Source organism: Eretmochelys imbricata, chromosome 2 (genome assembly GCF_965152235.1).
Source record: "Eretmochelys imbricata isolate rEreImb1 chromosome 2, rEreImb1.hap1, whole genome shotgun sequence".
Lineage (NCBI taxonomy): Eukaryota > Metazoa > Chordata > Testudines > Cheloniidae > Eretmochelys > Eretmochelys imbricata.
In genome coordinates, this window is record NC_135573.1 from 175,782,401 (window position 1) to 175,804,364 (window position 21,964).

General features: G+C 41.5%; 1 protein-coding gene across 1 annotated transcript in view; it reads right to left on the reverse strand.

Moving 5' to 3' along the window:
- The window catches only part of HECW1 (HECT, C2 and WW domain containing E3 ubiquitin protein ligase 1), a 242,514-nt gene extending 235,154 nt beyond the window's left edge, over positions 1-7,360 (reverse strand). The window contains exon 1 of the mRNA XM_077809221.1: positions 7,042-7,360. Within this exon, the coding sequence (XP_077665347.1) occupies positions 7,042-7,330 (289 nt within the window). The 5' untranslated portion in view covers positions 7,331-7,360. The remainder of the gene's footprint in view (positions 1-7,041) is intronic.
- Between the last annotated feature and the right edge of the window lie 14,604 nt (positions 7,361-21,964).

A 21,964-nucleotide genomic window follows, 5' to 3' on the forward strand; every position in this document is an offset into this window, starting at 1 on the left:
TACCACCTGCCTGCTTTGTTTCCTTCTCTTGGTAATTGGGGCGACTGTTGCATTGGACCTGGAAAACCTGTTTGTTCCACACACCATCAAAGAGATTCACAGTGTCTGGAATATTATTTCATGGGAAAACATACTCTCAAAAGGGACATATTTGGATACCTGGTGATGGTTTTTCTACCATGTACATAAACTACAGGAGAAAAAAGCTAGCAGCCAAAAACTCCTCCACATTGGTTTCATTCTTTCAGTGCATTATCCATCTATGATGTAATGCTAGTCATAATATTAACAATACTTAGCAAATTCCAAACATTAGCTAATTAGCCCCCTTAATACTAGTTAATTAATCCTCTTCAAGGCAGATATTGTGATTAGTCTTAGTTTACAGATCATAAAATTGAGGGTATGTCCACACTTAAAACACTGCAGCTGTGATTCCATAGCACTTCAGTGTAGACACTACCTATGTAGTACTCCTCCTCCCTGAGAGCAGTAGTTAGGTCAATGCAAGAATTCTTCCATCGACCTAGCACTGTCTCCATCGGGGGTTAAGTCGGTATAGCAACATCTCTCAACGGTGTAGATATATCACATCCCAAGAGAGATGTAGCTGTACTGATGTAAGTTCCTATTGTAGATCAGCCCTGAGGCACAGAGGTTAAGGGGTAACACCACGGGCACAGATGAAGCCAATATCAGAGGTGGGAATTAAATTTAGGCATTTGGGGTTCTCAATCCTATATGCAGGTCACTAGATCACACAAGTAATTCTCTTCTTTGCTGTTGCTAGTACAGTGCTGGGGTTACATCATCTGCTTGCACACACTGGATGCATGGAAAAATTATTGTACAAATAGGGCCTGATCCAAAGCCCATTTTAAAATTAATTAAAGTTAGTCTTTCCATTGACTTCAATAGGCTCAATATCAGGCCTTTGGAATATCAAATTAATCTGAAAAATGTAAAAATGTGTATTAATCAAAATCCTTAAAAATGAGGTATGTCTGACTGAAGCAAGAATTGCCTTTTGGGGGGAAATAAAATCAAAGACTAGATCAGAGGGAAAAAAAATCATAAATGTTTAAGCTAAATTTCAACTACTATTTAGGTCAAGAACTTTTTATATACATATAAACTTGAAAAGGATTGACTAAAAGAAAATATAGACAGGAAATTGGACTGGAAAGTGTTTGTGCATAAAGACCTTTTATTAAATAACTTTTAAAATGTTTTGTTTTCCCTAAAGAAATTGCTGAAAGAAGAAAGTCTATGTCTATTGGTATGTACAACGCAATATTAGCCCCGAATAGATTCACTGACTAATACCAGTATTTATAGGCATCAGGCCAAAAGTTTATTTCCATGTCTAGTTTAGGTACTTCTTATGAGCCATTCAACAGCAGATACTGATATGATGAAAGCAGTGAAATATAGTTGTGACTGAAATTCAACTGCAGTAATTAGAAGATAGCTCTTTATCTATACACAGCTGCCAGAAGTCCATATTAATTCTAAGAGGCTCTGTACCATAACATATACTAACAGTAAATGAGGTGAAGGAGGAAGACAAAACCATCAGATAAGTAACTGCAAATATTTCACCTGTTGCAAGACTTCCACTAAAACACATTTTTATTGATATAGGAAATACCAATATGTAAATCTTAGCTATTCAGACAAATGACATTTGTATTGGTTTCACATAAAAACAGTGAGTGCGTAATCAGGGTAGTGATTCTCACTTTTGAGTGTTTACATGTGGTTTTGACTGAGGCCATATTTTTGGAGGATTGTGTTTATTAGAAATGTTATAGTTCTCCTGAGAAGTGACAAACAGATACATTAGGAAAACTGTTACACTACTGTTACACATAGCAAGCAATTTATTTTATAGCTGATACATAATGCTGAAAAAGAGTGAAATAAGGATCATGTGAAGCAAGTCTTGCGGGAAGTTACAATGCTTCAAGATCAAGATTAAACAACAATACAAAACTCTGATTTCCACAGGCAGAATATATTTTATATCCTTTCAAGTGCACATTCTTGGGTCAGAGGAATCCACATGTTCTTGCTGCCTAGCCATTGCCAATTGGATAAACAAGATCTATATTTTAACAGACTCCATATTCATGTTTTCCCCCAAACTGATTAATTTTTCTAATGCTCGTCTATCACATACATTTACAAAATCAACTGTTGATTGTGGGGATGTATTAACTTCTCCACTCTGTTATCACTGGAATCCATGTAGCTTTTTAAACAGGTATACCCAATAGTATTACTGGACACTAATTACATGACCATCATTTTCTTAACTTATTCTGTACTACCTCTCCTCAAGGATGACAACCCTTTCTTGTAGAAGGAGATTAACTCTGATATCAGTTCTAAACTTATCTTTTACCAGTTTTAGATAAAGATGAGCTCCCAATTTGCCATAAGCTAATATCTGAACAGGGATTCAAGTGAGGGGGGCAGGGCGAGGAGAGCATGAACCCCTTTTCCCCCTTCTGTAAAAGCAGAGGAAGCACTCCTACTTCTCTCCGGGACTTCAGTAAGCAACATTCTCCCTGAATATCCCCAAATCCTTGGCTGGTATGGTGAGAGCCCCCCTCTCCCATTTCAATCTACTTTAACTACTTGACTGGAATATGCCTTCACAAAAACATCCAGTGGTCTCATTCTCTAAATACTGGTCCACTATGATCTAGCTCTTTTTACCCTTCTCCCTTCTTGAAACCTTCTTCATCAGAATATATCTTCTACCCACCAGATATTCCTTGTTGCCAAATGCTGTGTCCTTTCAAGGTTTGGACTATCTTTATTTGGAAGTTTGTGGTTTATCAGATATCTCCAAAATTTCTCAGTGAGTGTTGCTGGTGGGGAAAAGATATTTTCCCTAAACATTTCAACATCAGGACCCAACAAAAACATATAGGGATATTTCCTAATTTATTAAAGTGAAAATGATTGTAAACTCTGGGGCAGGGATTGTTTTTTGTTCTGTTTGTACAGTTGCCTATCACAATGGGGTCCTCATCCATGACTAGGGCTCCTAGGTGCTACAGTAACACAAACAATAAATAATAATACTAATGCTGCTGGACCAAGCTTTATAAAAAAACAACAATAAAATACCACAACACTCTGCACGATCCCCATAGAGCATAAACAGTTTCTCAGTTACCTCATGAATCAACATAACATTAAACTATTTCCATGTTTAAAACTTTCAGCTTTGTTCCCAGGAATTCAAATGAAAAAGAAGCTCAGAATATAAGACCACCCCCTAACTACACACACAACCACATTAACTGGGCATTTCTGGTTATGATCATCAGGATGGAAATGGTTAACAATGCTGTCATTTCAGTGGTGACAACAGGCTGCAGGGCTAATCCCCTATTGAGTTGACTGGGGAAGTGCACAGGTTTTTTGGTATGCTTGTTCCAGTCTGGCTGGCTGCTAACTCAGAAACCCAGCCATGTATCATTTTACATTGTGAATGTTCCCTTCATATCCAGAAGGGCCCGGACACTTTCTTCTTTCTGCCATGGAGATGTAGATTCTAGAAAGCTTTGTGACTCTTGCCCACATGCTCAGGGTTCAGCTGATCACCATATTTGGGGTCGGGAAGGAATTTTCCTCCAGGGCAGATTGGCAGAGGCCCTGGGGGTTTTTCGCCTTCCTCTGTAGGATGGGGCACGGGTCACTTGCTGGAGGATCCTCTGCTCCTTGAAGTCTTTAAACCACAATTTGAGGACTTCAATAGCTCAGACATAGGTGAGAGGTTTCTCGCAGGAGTGGGTGGGTGAGATTCTGTGGCCTGTGTTGTGCAGGAGGTCAGACTAGATGATCATAATGGTCCCTTCTGGCCTTAATGTCTATGAATCTATAAATCCAGGGAAAAACCTACTCCACAAGAATCCATGGATTTTCCCCTCCCATGGATTAACTGTGTAACAAGTTAATTTGTAATTTACTAGCTACTACAAGGGTAACTGTCAGGTTGCTGTACCAGAAAAATGTACCATTCTATGTTTCATATTCAAAGTATACAAAAACACATTCCCAGCACTATTGTACTATGTACCTAGAATCTCTGCGTCTTAGGGTTTTATACTGCTGTCCATTACTGCAGTATCTGAGCACCTTCCATGTAAAGCGGACAGCAATAGTGCAGTTCCCGGCAAGCTTCAGGGAGTCCCTGGCACATTTTCCTTTTTGGGATGAAAACTGCTTAGGGTTTTGTGGGTTTGATATTTTGGTGATTACTACTTTCCAATTTATTTTGACCAGGAATGGGAGGTTGGAGACAGAACCGTAGTTGAAGTTCAGGGTTGACTGACAGCTTCTTGAGCCCTGGACAAACTATTGCATTTTTCAAGGAGGCTGGTAAGTGTGCTCTGAAGGAGCCACTGACCATGTCCATTAGTACTGGCATCCAGCATGGATTCGTTTAACTGGTTGTGGCTGTTATATTTTCAGAGCTTCCTGACCTTCGGAATGTGTGATGGGTCCAAACTCAGCTGGGATGGTGAGGTGGATATTGCAATCTGGTCAGAGGTAGAATTTCCTTTCCCAACTAGCTCCATATATATTCAGTTGATTTTAACAGCGGGGTACACTGACAGCTCTTCACAGTGGTTGATGCTTGGGTCCAGTATCGGGGGTATGGAATCTGGGTTGATTAGCCAGTGCACCATGTTAAACAGCTCCGATGACCAGGATTCTGCTGTATTAAATGCAGAGTAGACAGTCTCTTGTATTGTAGTGGCATAATCCTGTTAGAGTTGTGTCACGCTGTCTGGAAGCATTCACAGTTGTGAGCCACTCCAGCGTGACATTGAAGCAGAGATCCCTGGGGTTACCCCGGGTCCACCCTGAAAGATACTTTGAATTGACAGATCACAACTCTGTCACTCTTAGGATTCAGATGATCACTCATTTGTGTGTATATGTTTGCTTGCTTTAACCTGTAAATAACTCATTTCTTTTTTCTAGTTAATAAAGCTTTTGGTAGTTTATTACAGGATTGGCTACAGGTCTTGTCTTTGATATGAGATCTAGGTTACCGATTGCTCTGGGGTTAGTGACTGGTCCCTTGGGACTGGAAGTAACCTGTGTGAGGTGTGATTTTTGGTGTAAGTGACCATTTGTTTTTTGTGCTGGTATGTTTCTTCGGACTTGCTCCTTCAAGGTACTGAGCATTCTGGACATATCCAATAAAGCACTTAAGCATGTACTTCACTTTAAGCACATGAGTTTAAGAACATGTTAGACAAACACCTGTCAGATGGCCTATGTATACTAGATCCTGCCTCAGCGGAGAGGGATGAACTAGATCAGTGGTTCTCAAACTTTTGTACTGGTGACCCCTTTCACATAGCAAGCCTCTGAATGCAACCACCCCCCGATATATTAAAAACACTTTTTTATATATTTAACACCATTATAAATGCTGGAGGCAAAGCGGGGTTTGGGGTGGAGGCTGACAGCTCCCCATGTAATAACCTCCTGACCTCCTGACCCCCAGTTTGAGAACCCCTGAACTAGATCTCTCAAATTCCTTTCCAGCCCTACATTTCTATGATTCTATGAGGTATCCCCATTTAAGCCAATAGGGCAACTCATGTGCTTAACTTTAACCACATGCTTAAGTGCATCACTGGATCAGATCTGAGTGCTCAGTACATTGGAGGATGAAGCCCTCAGTGTATCTGTTCTGAATCCTGCGCAAAGATTTTAAATTTCCTAACCATTCTTTTTTAAATGAAGTATTTAAAAATCTTCATTTTGTACTGAAGAAAAGAAGTGAAGTATGTGTCCGTTGTTACTAATTTTTATTACTCATATCTAAGTATTCTTTAGTTATACAGAGAAAAGACATTCTGCTCATTGCTTTTCAAAGGGCTAAGGCTCTGTTTCTGCAAAACCTTATAAGCTTGCATAATGCTTAGTGGTGTGAGTAGTCTCACTGCAGTAAAGACTACTCAGATGAGTAAGGACTTGCACTGGTAGATGCTTGGAATCCTAGGCTTTGTCTAGCCTGGGGACATTTCCCCAAAAATTCAAACTGCTTTAAAATCAAACCAGTTTGAAATTTTGGGAAACTGTCCACAGTGTAGACCAGGGGCGGGCAAACTTTTTGGCCTGAGGGCCACATCGGGGTTCCAAAACTGTATGGAGGGCCGGGTAGGGAAGGCTGTGCCTCCCCAAACAGCCTAGCCCCCGCCCCCTATCCACCCCATGACTGCCCCCCTCAGAACCTCCCACCCATCCAACCCCCCCGCTCCTTGTCCCCTGACCGTCCCCTCCCATGACCCCCATCCCTAACCACCCCCCGCCAGGACCCCACCACCCATACAATCCGCCCTGCTCCCTGTCCCCTGACTGCCCTCTCCCCTATCCACACCCCCTCCCCCTGACAGGCCCCCTGAGACTCCCACGCCTATCCCACCGCCCCCATTCCCCATCTCCTGACCACCCCCCCGCAGAACCTCCGCCCCATCCAACCATCCCCTGACTCCCCTCCCTGGTACCCCCTCCCCTTATCCAACCCCCTGCTCCCTGCCCCCTTACCATGCCGCTCAGAGCAGCATGTCTGGCAGCCTCGCTGCCTGGCCGGAGCCAGCCATGCCGCCGCACTGCTCAGCAGGCGCTCGCAGCCCTGCTGGCCAGAGCACTGGAGGCACAGCAAGCTGAGGCTGCGGGGAAGGGGCCGGGGGCTAGCCACCCTGGCTGGGAGCTCAAAGGCCAGGCAGGCCGGTCCCGCAGGCCGGATGTGGCTCGCGGGCCATAGTTTGCCCACCTCTGGTGTAGACAGAACCCTAAAGATCCTAGTCAATGCTTACTCAGGCAAAAGAAGATCAGGACTGCGTGACAATTTAGGACAAAGAGGCCTTTGAAGAACTATGTATATAAGCTTGCCGATGTTAGACCAAGAAAGTTCTGTTTGCCCCTTACTTTACTGTTCACTAATACACTCAAAATTAAAAAATAAAAGCTATTGGAAATGCAAAGGCAGGCAGGACTTACCAATGAGATACATGCCGATCCAATCCCCTGCATCTACCTCTTCCTTTATATCCCAATAGATCACTAGGTCCTGTGAATGTCCTATGGAATAATACGAACTGCTGACCATTAGAGTAGATCGGCTGTCTGAAGTGACCAGGTCAGTGTCACTGGTGGACCGTGGAATGGTTACCGTCTCATGGGAGTTGTTCCTGATGTCCATGTTATGAAACTGGTCAGGGTTGTAGCTGTATCTGAGCGGTTCTTTACACCGGCGCCGATTCTGTGAGTTCCTAGATGGAGACGCCATGGCAGCCAGGCCTAGGAACCTGTTTTGGTACAGATTCTGTGAAGGGGCAGAAAGGAAAGAATATTATTTAGAATACACATTGTTGAATTTTATGTGCCAGCTTAGAAGGGGCATATAAAAAGGTACACTGGAATAAAAAAAACAATGAATGAACACAGTCTCTTCATACATGACTGTGAAACAAGATATACAGAAATTTTTTCTACAGGAGAGGCATATCATGTATCAAACTTTTTATTGATTAATCATGTCTATGGAGACAGCTGTAAATGCAAGATACACATGAGGTTCCCCTGTGTAACCAGGCTCTTCTGTAATAGGGATTTTGTGGAGAAACAGATGGTGGTTCATTTCTCTACACACCCACACATACACTTCAGGCCATGGGATGGGGCAAAGACTACTAGAGATCCACTCTCTTCTAAATTAATAGAAACTCCATCCTCTTTCAAACACCATCAGCTAAATTCATCACTGAAGTAATTTCCAGTGGAGTTTACATAGGGATACATTTAAGCTCATGCTCCCCATAAAGAACAATTTCCACCACTTTGAGATACCAGCCAGTGTTCAAAAAGAAATTCTCCTCCCAGATTGAGATCCAAAGTACTCATGCCACAAAAAACGAATGACCCCTTCAGCCATAATGGATATGTATTCGTGGCAGAGTAAACTGAATTATTCCTCTCCAGTTACCCTAGTTCGAGTGAGAGCAGCCACACTGTGAAATTACACTTGAGCTGCTGCACCCCCCATGGTGCTGCACTCACTCATGTGCAGCAGTAAGGCTTCAGGGGGCACATCCCATGGTTCCTAGCACTGCTGTAAGATGAGCTGCTTTTTGAATATTTTCCTAGTAACTGTGGGAGAGTGTGTCTGTCTTTTCTGGGAACACAGGAGAATTGTGGGAAGGCCCTGGAGGACTACCATCACACCAGTGGCATTAGCTTGTGTCCAGACTGCAGAATGGTTGTGCTAGCAGCCAGCAAATTGTTCTCACTTGATTTTATCCTTTACTCTATCTCGAGCCAGCCAACCCAAGTGAAAAGCACCACCGCACTGAAGTTAAGGGCTTGTGTGTGTGGACAAGACTCAGGATAGGGGCAACACTTGTGTTATAACTCAAGTTTATTCTGAAGTGAAGACAAGCCCACTGTGAGACACTGCTTGTTGTTTTACTTTCAGACACCATTTGCTGTTTCTCTTCACCTGCTCTCTCCCAAAAAAAAGCAGCTCTGCCATTCAAATCACTCAGTCCCTCATGTATTCCTCTCATTATCCACCTGCCTCCAGACATGCTGTCCAGCTCATCTGATACAAGACCAGAGAGCTCTTCACAGTTTCCTCTGCCATAAGAAGGGCCTTTTTACATGATCAGGAGACAAATCCATTTGAACTGAAATGCTTTAAGTTTAAGAGGGGGAAAAATAATTCTGTGAATAAAAACAATATTTTAATTCTGAATCCTATTCACAGCCTTGTACCATAAGTACAATACAGTATGAAAGATATTTTATTGACTAATAAAGCAGACTACTTTGAATAACTGGAAAAACAGAAAGATAATTAATTATTAGTATTACTATGGTGGTAGCACCTAGGAGCTCTAGTCATGGACCATGACCCCATTTTGCGAGGTGTTGTACAAACACAGAACAAAAGACAGTCCCTGCCTCAAACAGTTTGCAGTTTTATTGTTTATACAGCACCCAAAGTATGATAAGCTATTTACATACCCTGTCCCCAAACACTTACAATATAGTGGCCCAATCCTGCAAACACAGAGCATAGTGTTTAATACCATAATCAGGCCCACTGGGGACTCATTCACAGTGTGGACACTACTCCTCATAGTAAGTGTTTGCAGGACTGGGCCCTAAAGCTACAACACAGAAGGCAAAATAGGGGCAAGGGACAGGTATACAAAAGCAGGAGCAGAGGGAGGAAGACAGTAACCCTTGACAAGTGGGCAGGAATGAAGGAATACAGAGAATAGTTTACAGCGTTGCTTAGGTAGCACCACATGCTACACACCATGTTAAGTCTCTTGGATTTTTTTTTTTAAACAGTTGTATTTATTTATGTATGTTAACAGGAAGGTGTGTTCACTTAAATAGGCCTCACTGTAAGGATAACACCAATATACACAAGGCCAGAAAATGACTTGGATCTAATTTTATTGTGAATGTGTAACTAGCAAATGCATCATTTGTCTATAAAAAAACCTATAGTTTCTCACATGCAGTAAACAATATTTTTAACCTATTGTGTAGTTCCTGGAAAGGTGATGGTATTTACTAAGTTTCAGTCAATAAACGTAAACCCAATAAACGTTTCTGTCACTCAGCATAGGATCCATATGCTATAACTATGGCACAACCTGAGACAATCACCAGTCTGTGATGGTGAGACACCAACACCAAGAGTTTCAAGCTCATTATGAGGGATGGCCAGAAAAATTCTGTTTCCCCAAATATGTTGAGGATTTGGAATTTGCGTTTTTTCCTCATCAGGACAAAACTGAGACCTTTCAAAAACGTTGGCAGAAAAACAGAGAGACTGATCCACCTACCCCAGAATAGCCAATAGACCAGTGGTTAGGGCACTCTGTTGGGATATGCAAAACCCAAGTGATAGTCTGCCTAATTCAGAGTAGGGACTTGAAGCTGGTTTTCCCATATCCCAGAGTCAGTCTCTTTCTTGCCCAAATAATATTTAATTATTTATACAGAGGGAACAGTTCCAACAAGGGTTATTGAGAAAGAACCCCAGAATAGCTAGGCAGTCAGGGCACCACCTGGGATGTTGGAGACCCAAGTTGAATTAGGCATAGCAGGGACTTTAGACTGGATCTTCCGCATTCCAGGTAAGTACCCTAACCACCAGGCTATTAGCTGTTCATCTGTGTCCTAACCACTGGACTGTTCTGAGGTCTCTCTCTCTCTCACCAGAAATTCCAACCTGGATCTGAGAAACCTTCCTGAAGAAAGTTTAGTTGAAACAGATATTTCCATTAAAAGTTTCCAATTTTGGCAAATGGGAATTTTCCAACAACAAATATATTGGTGAAATATTCCCAATCAGCTCTACTCATTCCTCCAGATAAATATGCATCATTAGCATAAGTTAGCTAACGCATTATATATGCGTCAACAAGTCTGTGGTTTTAAAGGCTATTTGACTTTTTGTGACAACATCCTCTAAGGAATAGTGGTTCTGCAGACACTTTTCATTTCTGAATTTTAATGGCTATATAGTATGCATTCTTACTCATTGTGTTCTTTCAAATATAATACTAATAATACTTAATAAATGGATAATTTTTTTTCATCTTCAGTGTGGTTTTAACTATTATTTCTAGGGACAATTACAAATTCACCTATTTAAAAGAAAACCAGCACTTCAGGAAGCTGTGCTGCTATTTCCATATGTATCTATGTCATTAGAACTAGTTGTTGAAGTTGAAAAATAGTTCTGAGATTAAAAAAGGAATTACTTTTCAGCATGACACAGGTAACTGTTAGGGTTTCAGTAATCTAATGACCCCACTTCCCTGTGACACACCACCCAGGGGCAAGTGGAACCGCTGCTACTGGAGACATTTATAAGGAGACTGAGAACGTCTCAGAGAGATATAACAATATGCAACAGACTTCAAATGGGATGGAATCTCTTAACAGAAACAGAATTTGGCCCACTATGTCCATATATCAGAGCTATTATATATGTGCAATGGGGCAAATTCATGTTACTAGGACCTTTATTTTTCCATTTCCTGACCTTTGTGCATTTAAAAGTGTAGTTTTATTGTACATTAATGTATCCTATTGCATTTAGCTTCACTGATGGGAATAATTGTACAAGTTAGAAGCAAAATGAAAGGATTGGCCTTGTAGTCAATTGGCAAGATTCTGTGCTGATAAGTGGGATTGATTCCTGATGCAGGCATATCATTTCTCAGGCAGCAAAGACTAGGAATGCTACAGGGGTGGCACTCTCAACAGCTGCAAAGAAAATCAACAGCTCATGCCACTCAGGAATCACCTTTCCTGCAAATCATGAGCACTCTTCATTGTCTCAACCTATCCTCCTGGGCCACAATAGATAGTAGCTGGAATGTGGACTGAACGGTTAGGAGACAAATCCTGGGAGTTCAGCAAAGGAAGTGAGAAACTCCCCACCAAAAAAAATAAAAATAAAAAAAAATCATATAATCCTAGTTAGTTTTCTTTATGGTATATGCTGAAACATACACATACTACACTTCCAAATAAAAGAATCTAAGAATTTAATTTTGTTCTTATGAAACTACTGATGTTACAACATTGCGAATAGCACTATGTAAAGATGACATTTTATTGTTCCTTAAGTGAGACTGCTGCACGGTTTTACATTGTAGATGTAGACTATTTAATCCCGAGTTTCTAATAATCTTACATTCAGTACCTTTGCACTCATGTACACAGATATCCAATCATAAGTGCTCCAAATGAAACACTAGGAAGGCTTCTGCAGCAGAGCACAACTAATATCAGAGATTAATTTGTTAATATTCCTCAGATTAATAGGACAAGACCTATATCCTCTCACAGTTAGGCAATATAGTAAATGAATGTAATGAGAAGTCATAGAAGCTTGGCTGCTGTCACACAAGGACTGGAAAACATTGCAAATACTTTCCTTAAAAGATGTATTCTGGTACATGATTAAAAGGTATTCAAGCAGTATGGCTAAAATATAAAATCTGGGAGGGTTAACCATGCAGAAATAATAAAAGTGTCCTTACAGTATACTTTATAACATAAAAAGTTTCTCTGTGTTCTTTCCAGAGTACAGAATGAAATATAGTAGACACTCGTTTGCAGCAACACCTTCTAAGAGCAGCCATCCCTGGGGAACCCTTTCCCTACTGTGAATTGTCGACACTCCCCATAACAGCAATAGCTGCTTAGGAGCAACATAGCAAAAGGGCATTGATATGTTGCTACTAATGAGAGTCTACTGTACTGACACTACAGTTTCCTTAGGGGATGCTGGAAACTAATTTGAAGTCCAAAATTCAACTTTCAGTTCTATTCCCATTGAAGTAAATGACAAACCTCCCACTGACTTAGAAGAATTGGGATCTAGTTCTAGACTACAGGAATATGGAAAGTGCTGTGTTCCCAAAATGTCTGGCAAAAAGTGGAATTCTCAACAATTTTCCTGCCAAAATGGGGAAATTCCCCTACAACCTTCATTGCAAACTTTCCCCCAGTTTCTCACTGTGACATAGTATTCAACTCTCCTTCAGTATGAGAAAGTTCCATTATGAGAACATTCCAAGTTCACCTCTGTGCTACACAAACCTTAGGTTACCTCATTTTTCATTTTTGTAAACGTTAGATTTAAAGTTCTGCATAATATAAATGAAGTTATTGATAATGGGTACAGCCATAAGGCGCACGTACGAGATTACTATAGCAAATATGATCATTGGTTAATAGTGTTACTCTTTAGCCATCCTTGTAAGCAGAAGTTCAGAATGAGCTAGGTTTTCAAGAGTTGGGGGTAAATTCTTTATGATCTTTAAAGCACTGGATTGAACCAGACACTTAGGCCTTGTTTAGACTAGGAAAATAAGTTTGTTTTCCAAATCAAATTAGCTCAATTGAGCTAGCTGAAATCCATGGAAAATCCCGCTTATCACCAATGTAGACATACTTTTATACTTCATTTCCATTTTAGCTGCTCAAATGATAGTTTAAGAGGGAACTTTCAGATTACACCAAGTAATGTCCCTAGAAATGAGGGATATGTGAACAGTTTGTTACCTATCCTAGTGCTGCTAACTCTTGCAATTATCACAAGTCTCATGATATATGGTTTCAGAGTAGCAGCCGTGTTAGTCTGTATCCACAAAAAGAAAAGGAGTACTTGTGGCACCTTAGAGACTAACAAATTTATTTGAGCATAAGCTTTCGTGAGCTACAGCTCACTTCATTGGATGCATTCAAGCATCCGATGAAGTGAGCTGTAGCTCACGAAAGCTTATGCTCAAATAAATTTGTTAGTCTCTAAGGTGCCACAAGTACTCCTTTTCTTTTTATGATATATGATGTTTTTCTTAAAACCCTAGCTGCTGGAATCAAGCAACTGCATACATATAACCTTTCCTTTACCATGATCAACCCACTCCCACCCACACCCCTCTCCCCCAGTAAAACTCACAAAAACCATCAATCTAATCACTTCAGTATATTAGACATTTTTAGTTCATTTTCTATTAGGTTGTGATTTCTGAAGCCATCATCAATTTTGGTAAATGCTACTGCTTTTGTATGAGCAACTCCCACTGAAGCTGTGGGAATTATGCACCGGTATTTGCTAGCAGAATTTGGCCCTTATTGCTCTAACCTTTCAAAAAGAAAGACTGAAACCACAGACGTAAATATTTCAAAACATGTCGCACAATCTCAAGAAATCATTTATAACTACATATGTGTAATAAAACAAGCGAAACAACAGACATGCGGGGACATAAATCACATGTTAGAAAGGCTGTGAATGTAAGAGTACTATAAAATGGTTAGTGATAGAGCACAACTAAGTTAGTTACCTTGTAATTACCATACAAGATAGATAAAAGATGGGCTATATATTTTGAGACACCTTACAGGGACCTGTTTTTCAGAGGGTGGGTGCTTAGCCCTGTCTGAAAAGTGCGAGGGTGTCTCAAGTTGAGCACTCAGTAGCTGAGGCACCAAAATTACTGGCCACTTTTGAAAATTTAAGCCTTAGAAAGTAACGTAGGATGGCATATTAAATAAACTTAAATATACATACGAGACTACAAGATCAGATTAGGGATGTGATCATGGACCATTTAAAAAGTACAGTCATCTAGTTATAGCGATGACATTCTTAGAAAAGAAACTTGATTCCAAGTACTTCTTTCTTATAGACAAGAACTATAGATGGTTCACAACCTGCAATCTGGGGCTTTTGTTCTATTATGGCACCAACCCCACTGTAATTTTTATTTAGCTTACTGATTTGTCCCCACTGTATTAAAATTGTTTACTTCCATCACTTTGGATTAGCTTGCAGTTTTATGGAATTCACATTGCTGTTGTGATTAACTTAACGGGAGTCTTAGAATGAATCTGTTGTGTGGGCAACTCCTCTATACTGTGTATAGAGTCAGACATCTCAAACCAGCTATACAGCAGAACATGCACACTAAAATGGCCAAACATTACAGGTAACATGAGAATGTGCCCTATTGAGTTTTTTAGTGTTTTAGAACTAAAACCTGAACACCCTACCTACTAAGGATGAACTGGCAATGTACGCTCCCAATTAAATACATGAATATGCTGGAACTCTTACATGACAATCATACTTCAATAATATAATCTTATTTGACTCCTATATATACTGACTGGTTTTAAAGGGAAAAATGTTTGGGTCCTTTTGTTTGCTGTTTTACAATGCACACTATAAAGAAAGTCTGCAATTTATTTATTTATTACTTAGAAATATGAGGAATGTGAAATCTGGTCTTCCCTACTTATTCAGGAAGATTTGTTGGAGGTGTCAGAAATGTGGATTGTGAATTTATCACAGCCCCAGTGGTGTAATGTGCAATAACTATGACCTTAAGTAAAAAGGGAGTGAATATTCAATCTCTAATAAAGATGTCCTTCAACCTAAGTGTTTCTCAGGCCTGGTCTATACAAGAAAATTAGGTCGGTTTAACTACGTCAGTCAGGAGTGTGAAAAACCCACACCCCTGAGAGGTGTAGTTAAGACAACCTAAGTCCCCATGTATGCAACGCTAGGTGGAAGAATTCTTCTGACCTAGCTAGCACCTCTCAGGGAAGTGGATTACCTACTCATTGGCTTAAGTAGCGTCTATACTGAAGAGATGCAGCTTTGCTGCTGTACCATTTTTTAAGCGTAGACAAGCCCTCAGTCTTAACTTAATAGATGTTAACAAACAAACAATAGAGTCTTAAACAGGCTGAATAAAACAATTATTCGTCCCGTGTTAATCAGGTTTTATTTCTTAGGTACTCATGGAGTCATAACCCTACCCATTCTCCTTCCACAAAAGCCTTCAAACTTAAACAAGACCTAAATTTTGAATGTAAGCAGAACTATATTTTAAATAAAAAATATGTTGAGGCCTTTAAAAAAAAACAAGAACAGAAAAGGACACATAACCACTTTCCCCTTTGCAAGTGACTGTTTAAAGTAACAGTAGTAAAGTATTGCCTAAGGACTACACAGAAGAAAAGTCACAGAGATTGTGAAGCCAAAGGTCAAATGTGTTATTTCACAATCTTTTCTTTTCCAAAGACAGTATTTTCAAACAGCTATTGCTTAAAAAAGGTCCCTCTTGGGTGGTTTCTTTGATCTGTTGTTTGGAAGACACATCCATCTCAGTCTCAGAGTTCAGTATGTGCATAGTGTATCAGTCATTTTGTTTTTTCAAAGTCTGATGTGTCTGATCAGCAGACTGCCTCTCCCAGCAGAGCCAGTTTTTCAGGGAACACTGCCTATCTACTGACTCATGTTTTCCTGAGGGAGTGGTTACAGCAGGGTGCAGGTGTTCTTTTCTTCTAGAGGTTGAGGAGGGAGAGCCCTTTAGTTTTGTTGACATTTTGATTGTGTAATTTTATTTTTATTTGTTATTATTTGTAGTCTGATAGTGTCTAGAAGCCCCAGCCACAACTGATGCCCTATTTTTCTAGGTGCTTTGCAAACAATACAAACAAACAGTCATTATTTATTGCTATTTGTATTAAAGTAATGCCTAGGAGCCCCAGTCATGGGGCAATACCCCATTGTGCTAGGTCCTATGCAAACACAGACCAAAAAGTCCATTCCTGCCCAAAAAAGCTTACAATCTACGTATAAGACAAGAGACAATAGATGGATACAGACAGACTGGGGAACACAAGGAAACAATGAGACAATACTGGTCAGCATAGCAGACAGCATAGCACACCAGCAGCCTAACTGTGGTTAAGTGTTTTGTAGGCATTTTGGCAAAAGGAGAGTTTTGAGGGCGGTTTTAAAGGTGAATAATGAGATGGCCCCTGTGACAAATATGGCAAATTTCTGCTATATACTGGACAAACCTTACTGAATTAAGGTAAACCGTATGGAATTAAGTTTAAGAATCTTAGGAGTTCATTGTATTAAAAATGCAAATGTTTATATAAAAAGAAAAGGAGTACTTGTGGCACCTTAGAGACTAACCAATTTATTTGAGCATAAGCTTTCGTGAGCTACACCTCACTTCATCGGATGCATTCAGTGGAAAATACAGTGAGGAGATTTATATACATACAGAACATGAAAAAATGGGTATTATCATACACACTGTAAGGAGAGTGATCACTTAAGATGAGCTATTACCAGCAGGAGAGCAGGGGGGGGAGGGGAGAAAAAATTTTGTAGTGATGATCAAGGTGGGCCATTTCCAGCAGTTAAAAAGAACGTCTGAGGAACAGTGGGGGGTGGGAGGTGGGGAATAAACATGGGGAAATAGTTTTACTTTGTGTAATGACCCATCCACTCCCAGTCTCTATTCAAGCCTAAGTTAATTGTATCCAGTTTGCAAATTAATTCCAATTCAGCAGTCTCTCGTTGGAGTCTGTTTTTGAAGTCTTTTTGTTGTAATATTGCAACTTTTAGGTCTGTAATTCAGTGACCAGAGAGATTGAAGTGTTCTCCGACTGGTTTATGAATGTTATAATTGTTGACATCTGATTTTTGTCCCTTTATTCTTTCACGTAGAGACTGTCCAGTTTGACCAATGTACATGGCAGAGGGGCATTGCTGGCACATGATGGCATAGATCACATTGGTAGATGTACAGGTGAATGAGCCTCTGATAGTGTGGCTGATGTGATTAGGCCCTATGATGGTGTGCCCTGAATAGATATGTGGACACAGTTGGCAATGGGCTTTGTTGCAAGGATAGGTTCCTGGGTTAGTGGTTCTGTTGTGTGGTGTGTGGTTGCTGGTGAGTATTTGTTTCAGGTTGGGGGGCTGTCTTTAGGCAAGGACTGGCCTGTCTCCCAAGATTTGTGAGAGTGATGGTCGTCCTTCAGGATAGGTTGTAGATCCTTGATGATGCGTTGGAGAGGTTTTAGTTGGGGGCTGAAGGTGATGGCTAGTGGCGTTCTGTTATTTTCTTTGTTGGGCCTGTCCTGTAGTAGGTGACTTCTGGGTACTCTTCTGGCTCTCTCAGTTTGTTTCTTCACTTCAGCCGGTGGGTATTGTAGTTGTAAGAATGCTTGATAGAGATCTTGTAGGTGTTTGTCTCTGTCTGAGGGGTTGGAGCAAATGCAGTTGTATCGTAGAGCTTGGCTGTAGATGATGGATCGTGTGGTGTGGTCTGGGTGAAAGCTGGAGGCATGTAGGTAGGAATAGCGGTCAGGAGGTTTCCGGTATAGGGTGGTGTTTATGTGACCATCGCTTATTAGCACCGTAGTGTCCAGGAAGTGGATCTCTTGTGTGGACTGGTCCAGGCTGAGGTTGATGGTGGGATGGAAATTGTTGAAATCATGGTGGAATTCCTCAAGGGCTTCTTTTCCATGGGTCCAGATGATGAAGATGTCATCAATATAGTGCAAGTAGAGTAGGGGCATTAGGGGACGAGAGCTGAGGAAGCGTTGTTCTAAGTGAGCCATAAAAATGTTGGCATGCTGTGGGGCCATGCGGGTATCCATAGCAGTGCTGCTGATTTGAAGGTATACATTGTCCCCAAATGTGAAATAGTTATGGGTGATGACAAAGTCACAAAGTTCAGCCACCAGGTTTGCCGTGACATTATCGGGGATAGTGTTCCTGATGGCTTGTAGTCCATCTTTGTGTGGAATGTTGCTGTAGAGGGCTTCTACATCCATAGTGGCCAGGATGGTGTTTTCAGGAAGATCACCGATGGATTGTAGTTTCCTCAGGAAGTCAGTGGTGTCTCAAAGATAGCTGGGAGTGCTGGTAGCATAGGGCCTGAGGAGGTAGTCTACATAGCCAGACAATCCTGCTGTCAGGGTGCCAATGCCTGAGATGATGGGGCGTCCAGGATTTCCAGGTTTATGGATCTTGGGTAGCAGATAGAATACCCCAGGTCGGGGTTCCAGGGGTGTGTCTGTGTGGATTTGTTCTTGTGCTTTTTCAGGGAGTTTCTTGAGCAAATGCTGTAGTTTCTTTTGGTAACCCTCAGTGGGATCAGAGGGTAATGGCTTGTAGAAAGTGGTGTTGGAGAGCTGCCTAGCAGCCTCTGGTTCATATTCCGACCTATTCATGATGACAACAGCACCTCCTTTGTCAGCCTTTTTGATTATGATGTCAGAGTTGTTTCTGAGGCTGTGGATGGCATAGTGTCTGCACGTCTGAGATTATGGGGCAAGTGATGCTGCTTTTCCACAATTTCAGCCCGTGCATGTCGGCGGAAGCACTCTGTGTAGAAGTCCAGTATGTTGTTTCGACCTTCAGGAGGAGTCCACCTAGAATCCTTCTTTTTGTAGTGTTGGTAGGAAGGTCTCTGTGGATTAGTATGTTGTTTAGAGGTGTGTTGGAAATATTCCTTGAGTCAGAGATGTCGAAAATAGGATCCTAGGTCACCACAGAACTGTATCATGTTCGTGGGGGGTGGAGGAGCAGAAGGAAAGGCCCCGAGATAGGACAGATTCTTCTGCTGGGCTAAGAGTATAGTTGGATAGATTAACAATATTGCTGGGTGGGTTACGGGAACCATTGCTGTGGCCTCTTGCGGCATGTAGTAGTTTAGATAGTTTAGTGTCCTTTTTCTTTTGTAGAGAAGCAAAGTGTGTGTTGTAAATGGCTTGTCTAGTTTTTGTAAAGTACAGCCACAAGGAAGTTTGTGTGGAAGGTTGTTTTTTTATGAGAGTATCCAGTTTTGAGAGCTCATTCTTAATCTTTCCCTGTTTGCTGTAGAGGATGTTGATCAGGTGGTTCCGCAGTTTCTCTGAGAGCGTGTGGCACAAGCTGTCAGCATAGTCTGTAGGGAATGTAGATTGTAATGGATTTTTTACCTTCAGTCCTTTTGGTACGATGTCCATCTGTTTGCATTTGGAAAGGAAGATGATGTCTGTCTGTATCTGTACGAGTTTTTTCATGAAGTTGATAGATTTCCACTCCATACGGCTAAATGCAGTGCCTTGCATAATGACAGGTTTCAGAGTAGCAGCCGTGTTAGTCTGTATTCACAAAAAGAAAAGGAGTACTTGTGGCACCTTAGAGACTAACCAATTTATTTGAGCATCAGCTTTCGTGAGCTACAGCTCACTTCATCGGATGCATTCAGTGGAAAATACAGTGAGGAGATTTATATACACACAGAACATGAAAAAATGGGTGTTATCATACACACTGTAAGGAGAGTGATCACTTAAGATGAGCTATTACCAGCAGGAGAGCGGGGGGGGGGGGGGAGGAACCTTTTGTAGTGATAATCAAGGTGGGCCATTTCCAGCAGTTAACAAGAACGTCTGAGGAACAGTGTGTGGGGGGGGAGAAATAATGCCCCTACTCTACTTGCGCTATATTGCGCTATATTGATGACATCTTCATCATATGAACCCATGGAAAAGAAGCCCTTGAGGAATTCCACCATGATTTCAACAATTTCCATCCCACCATCAACCTCAGCCTGGACCAGTCCACACAAGAGATCCACTTCCTGGACACTACGGTGCTAATAAGCGATGGTCACATAAACACCACCCTATACCGGAAACCTCCTGACCGCTATTCCTACCTACATGCCTCCAGCTTTCACCCAGACCACACCACACGATCCATCGTCTACAGCCAAGCTCTACGATACAACTGCATTTGCTCCAACCCCTCAGACAGAGACAAACACCTACAAGATCTCTATCAAGCATTCTTACAACTACAATACCCACCGGCTGAAGTGAAGAAACAAACTGAGAGAGCCAGAAGAGTACCCAGAAGTCACCTACTACAGGACAGGCCCAACAAAGAAAATAACAGAACGCCACTAGCCATCACCTTCAGCCCCCAACTAAAACCCCTCCAACGCATCATCAAGGATCTACAACCTATCCTGAAGGACGACCATCACTCTCACAAATCTTGGGAGACAGGCCAGTCCTTGCCTAAAGACAGCCCCCCAACCTGAAACAAATACTCACCAGCAACCACACACCACACAACAGAACCACTAACCCAGGAACCTATCCTTGCAACAAAGCCCGTTGCCAACTGTGTCCACATATCTATTCAGGGCACACCATCATAGGGCCTAATCACATCAGCCACACTATCAGAGGCTCATTCACCTGTACATCTACCAATGTGATCTATGCCATCATGTGCCAGCAATGCCCCTCTGCCATGTACATTGGTCAAACTGGACCGTCTCTACATGAAAGAATAAAGGGACAAAAATCAGATGTCAACAATTATAACATTCATAAACCAGTCGGAGAACACTTCAATCTCTCTGGTCACTCAATTACAGACCTAAAAGTTGCAATATTACAACAAAAAGACTTCAAAAACAGACTCCAACGAGAGACTGCTGAATTGGAATTAATTTGCAAACTGGATACAATTAACTTAGGCTTGAATAGAGACTGGGAGTGGATGGGTCATTACACAAAGTAAAACTATTTCCCCATGTTTATTCCCCACCTCCCACCCTCCACTGTTCCTCAGACGTTCTTTTTAACTGCTGGAAATGGCCCACCTTGATCATCACTACAAAATTTTTTCTCCCCTCCCCCCCCGCTCTCCTGCTGGTAATAGCTCATCTTAAGTGATCACTCTCCTTACAGTGTGTATGATAACACCCATTTTTTCGTGTTCAGTGTGTATATCAATCTCCTCACTGTATTTTCCACTGAATGCATCCGATGAAGTGAGCTTCACAAAAAGCTTATGTTCAAATAAATTGGAAAATGTTTATATGTTATTGTGGGATTGTATGTAACGTGTCTAGGAGATATGACTAATGTAATACCTGACAAGCTTTGTGAGCTTCAAAGGACTCTTTGAAACAATATGCTAGACAAATAAAGGTAAGTGGGATTCTTAAGAAATATTTGGGAGGTGGGGAAGGCAGCTTCTCACTTCTGGACCCATCCTTTTGAAGCTGCGCTCTGGAAAAACCTATTGCTGTTACATGAAGACCAGACCAGAGGCCCAAACTGGAAAAAAGAGTGACTCACATATTCATGGATGTGTTTGTTCTCTCTGATGCTTTTACCTTAAGAATAAATGTGCTTGCTTAGAAAGAGCTGTGGGGTACCTTATTACTGTGGTAATTATCCTGTTCATAGCCTTTGAAGAGAAAGCAAAATTGGCCTACTGAGCAGTCTGTATTCAGTGTTGAGAGAGACATGTATCTCCGGCCAAGAGAGGTGACAGCTGGGGAGTCGGAAGCCTGGGAGTGGGTGCCCTTGCTGGACCATGGCAGGGGAATACAGGTGCAGTTGCCCTGAATGGGGACAGCACCATTCCTGCAAATACCTCCATGTAGAAGTATTCCCGTGCCCATGCGATGCCCCACTGACTTCAACAAGGCTGCATGTGAGCGAACTCCTAAATGTGCACACAGTCAATTGCAGGATCGGGACCTAAACAGGT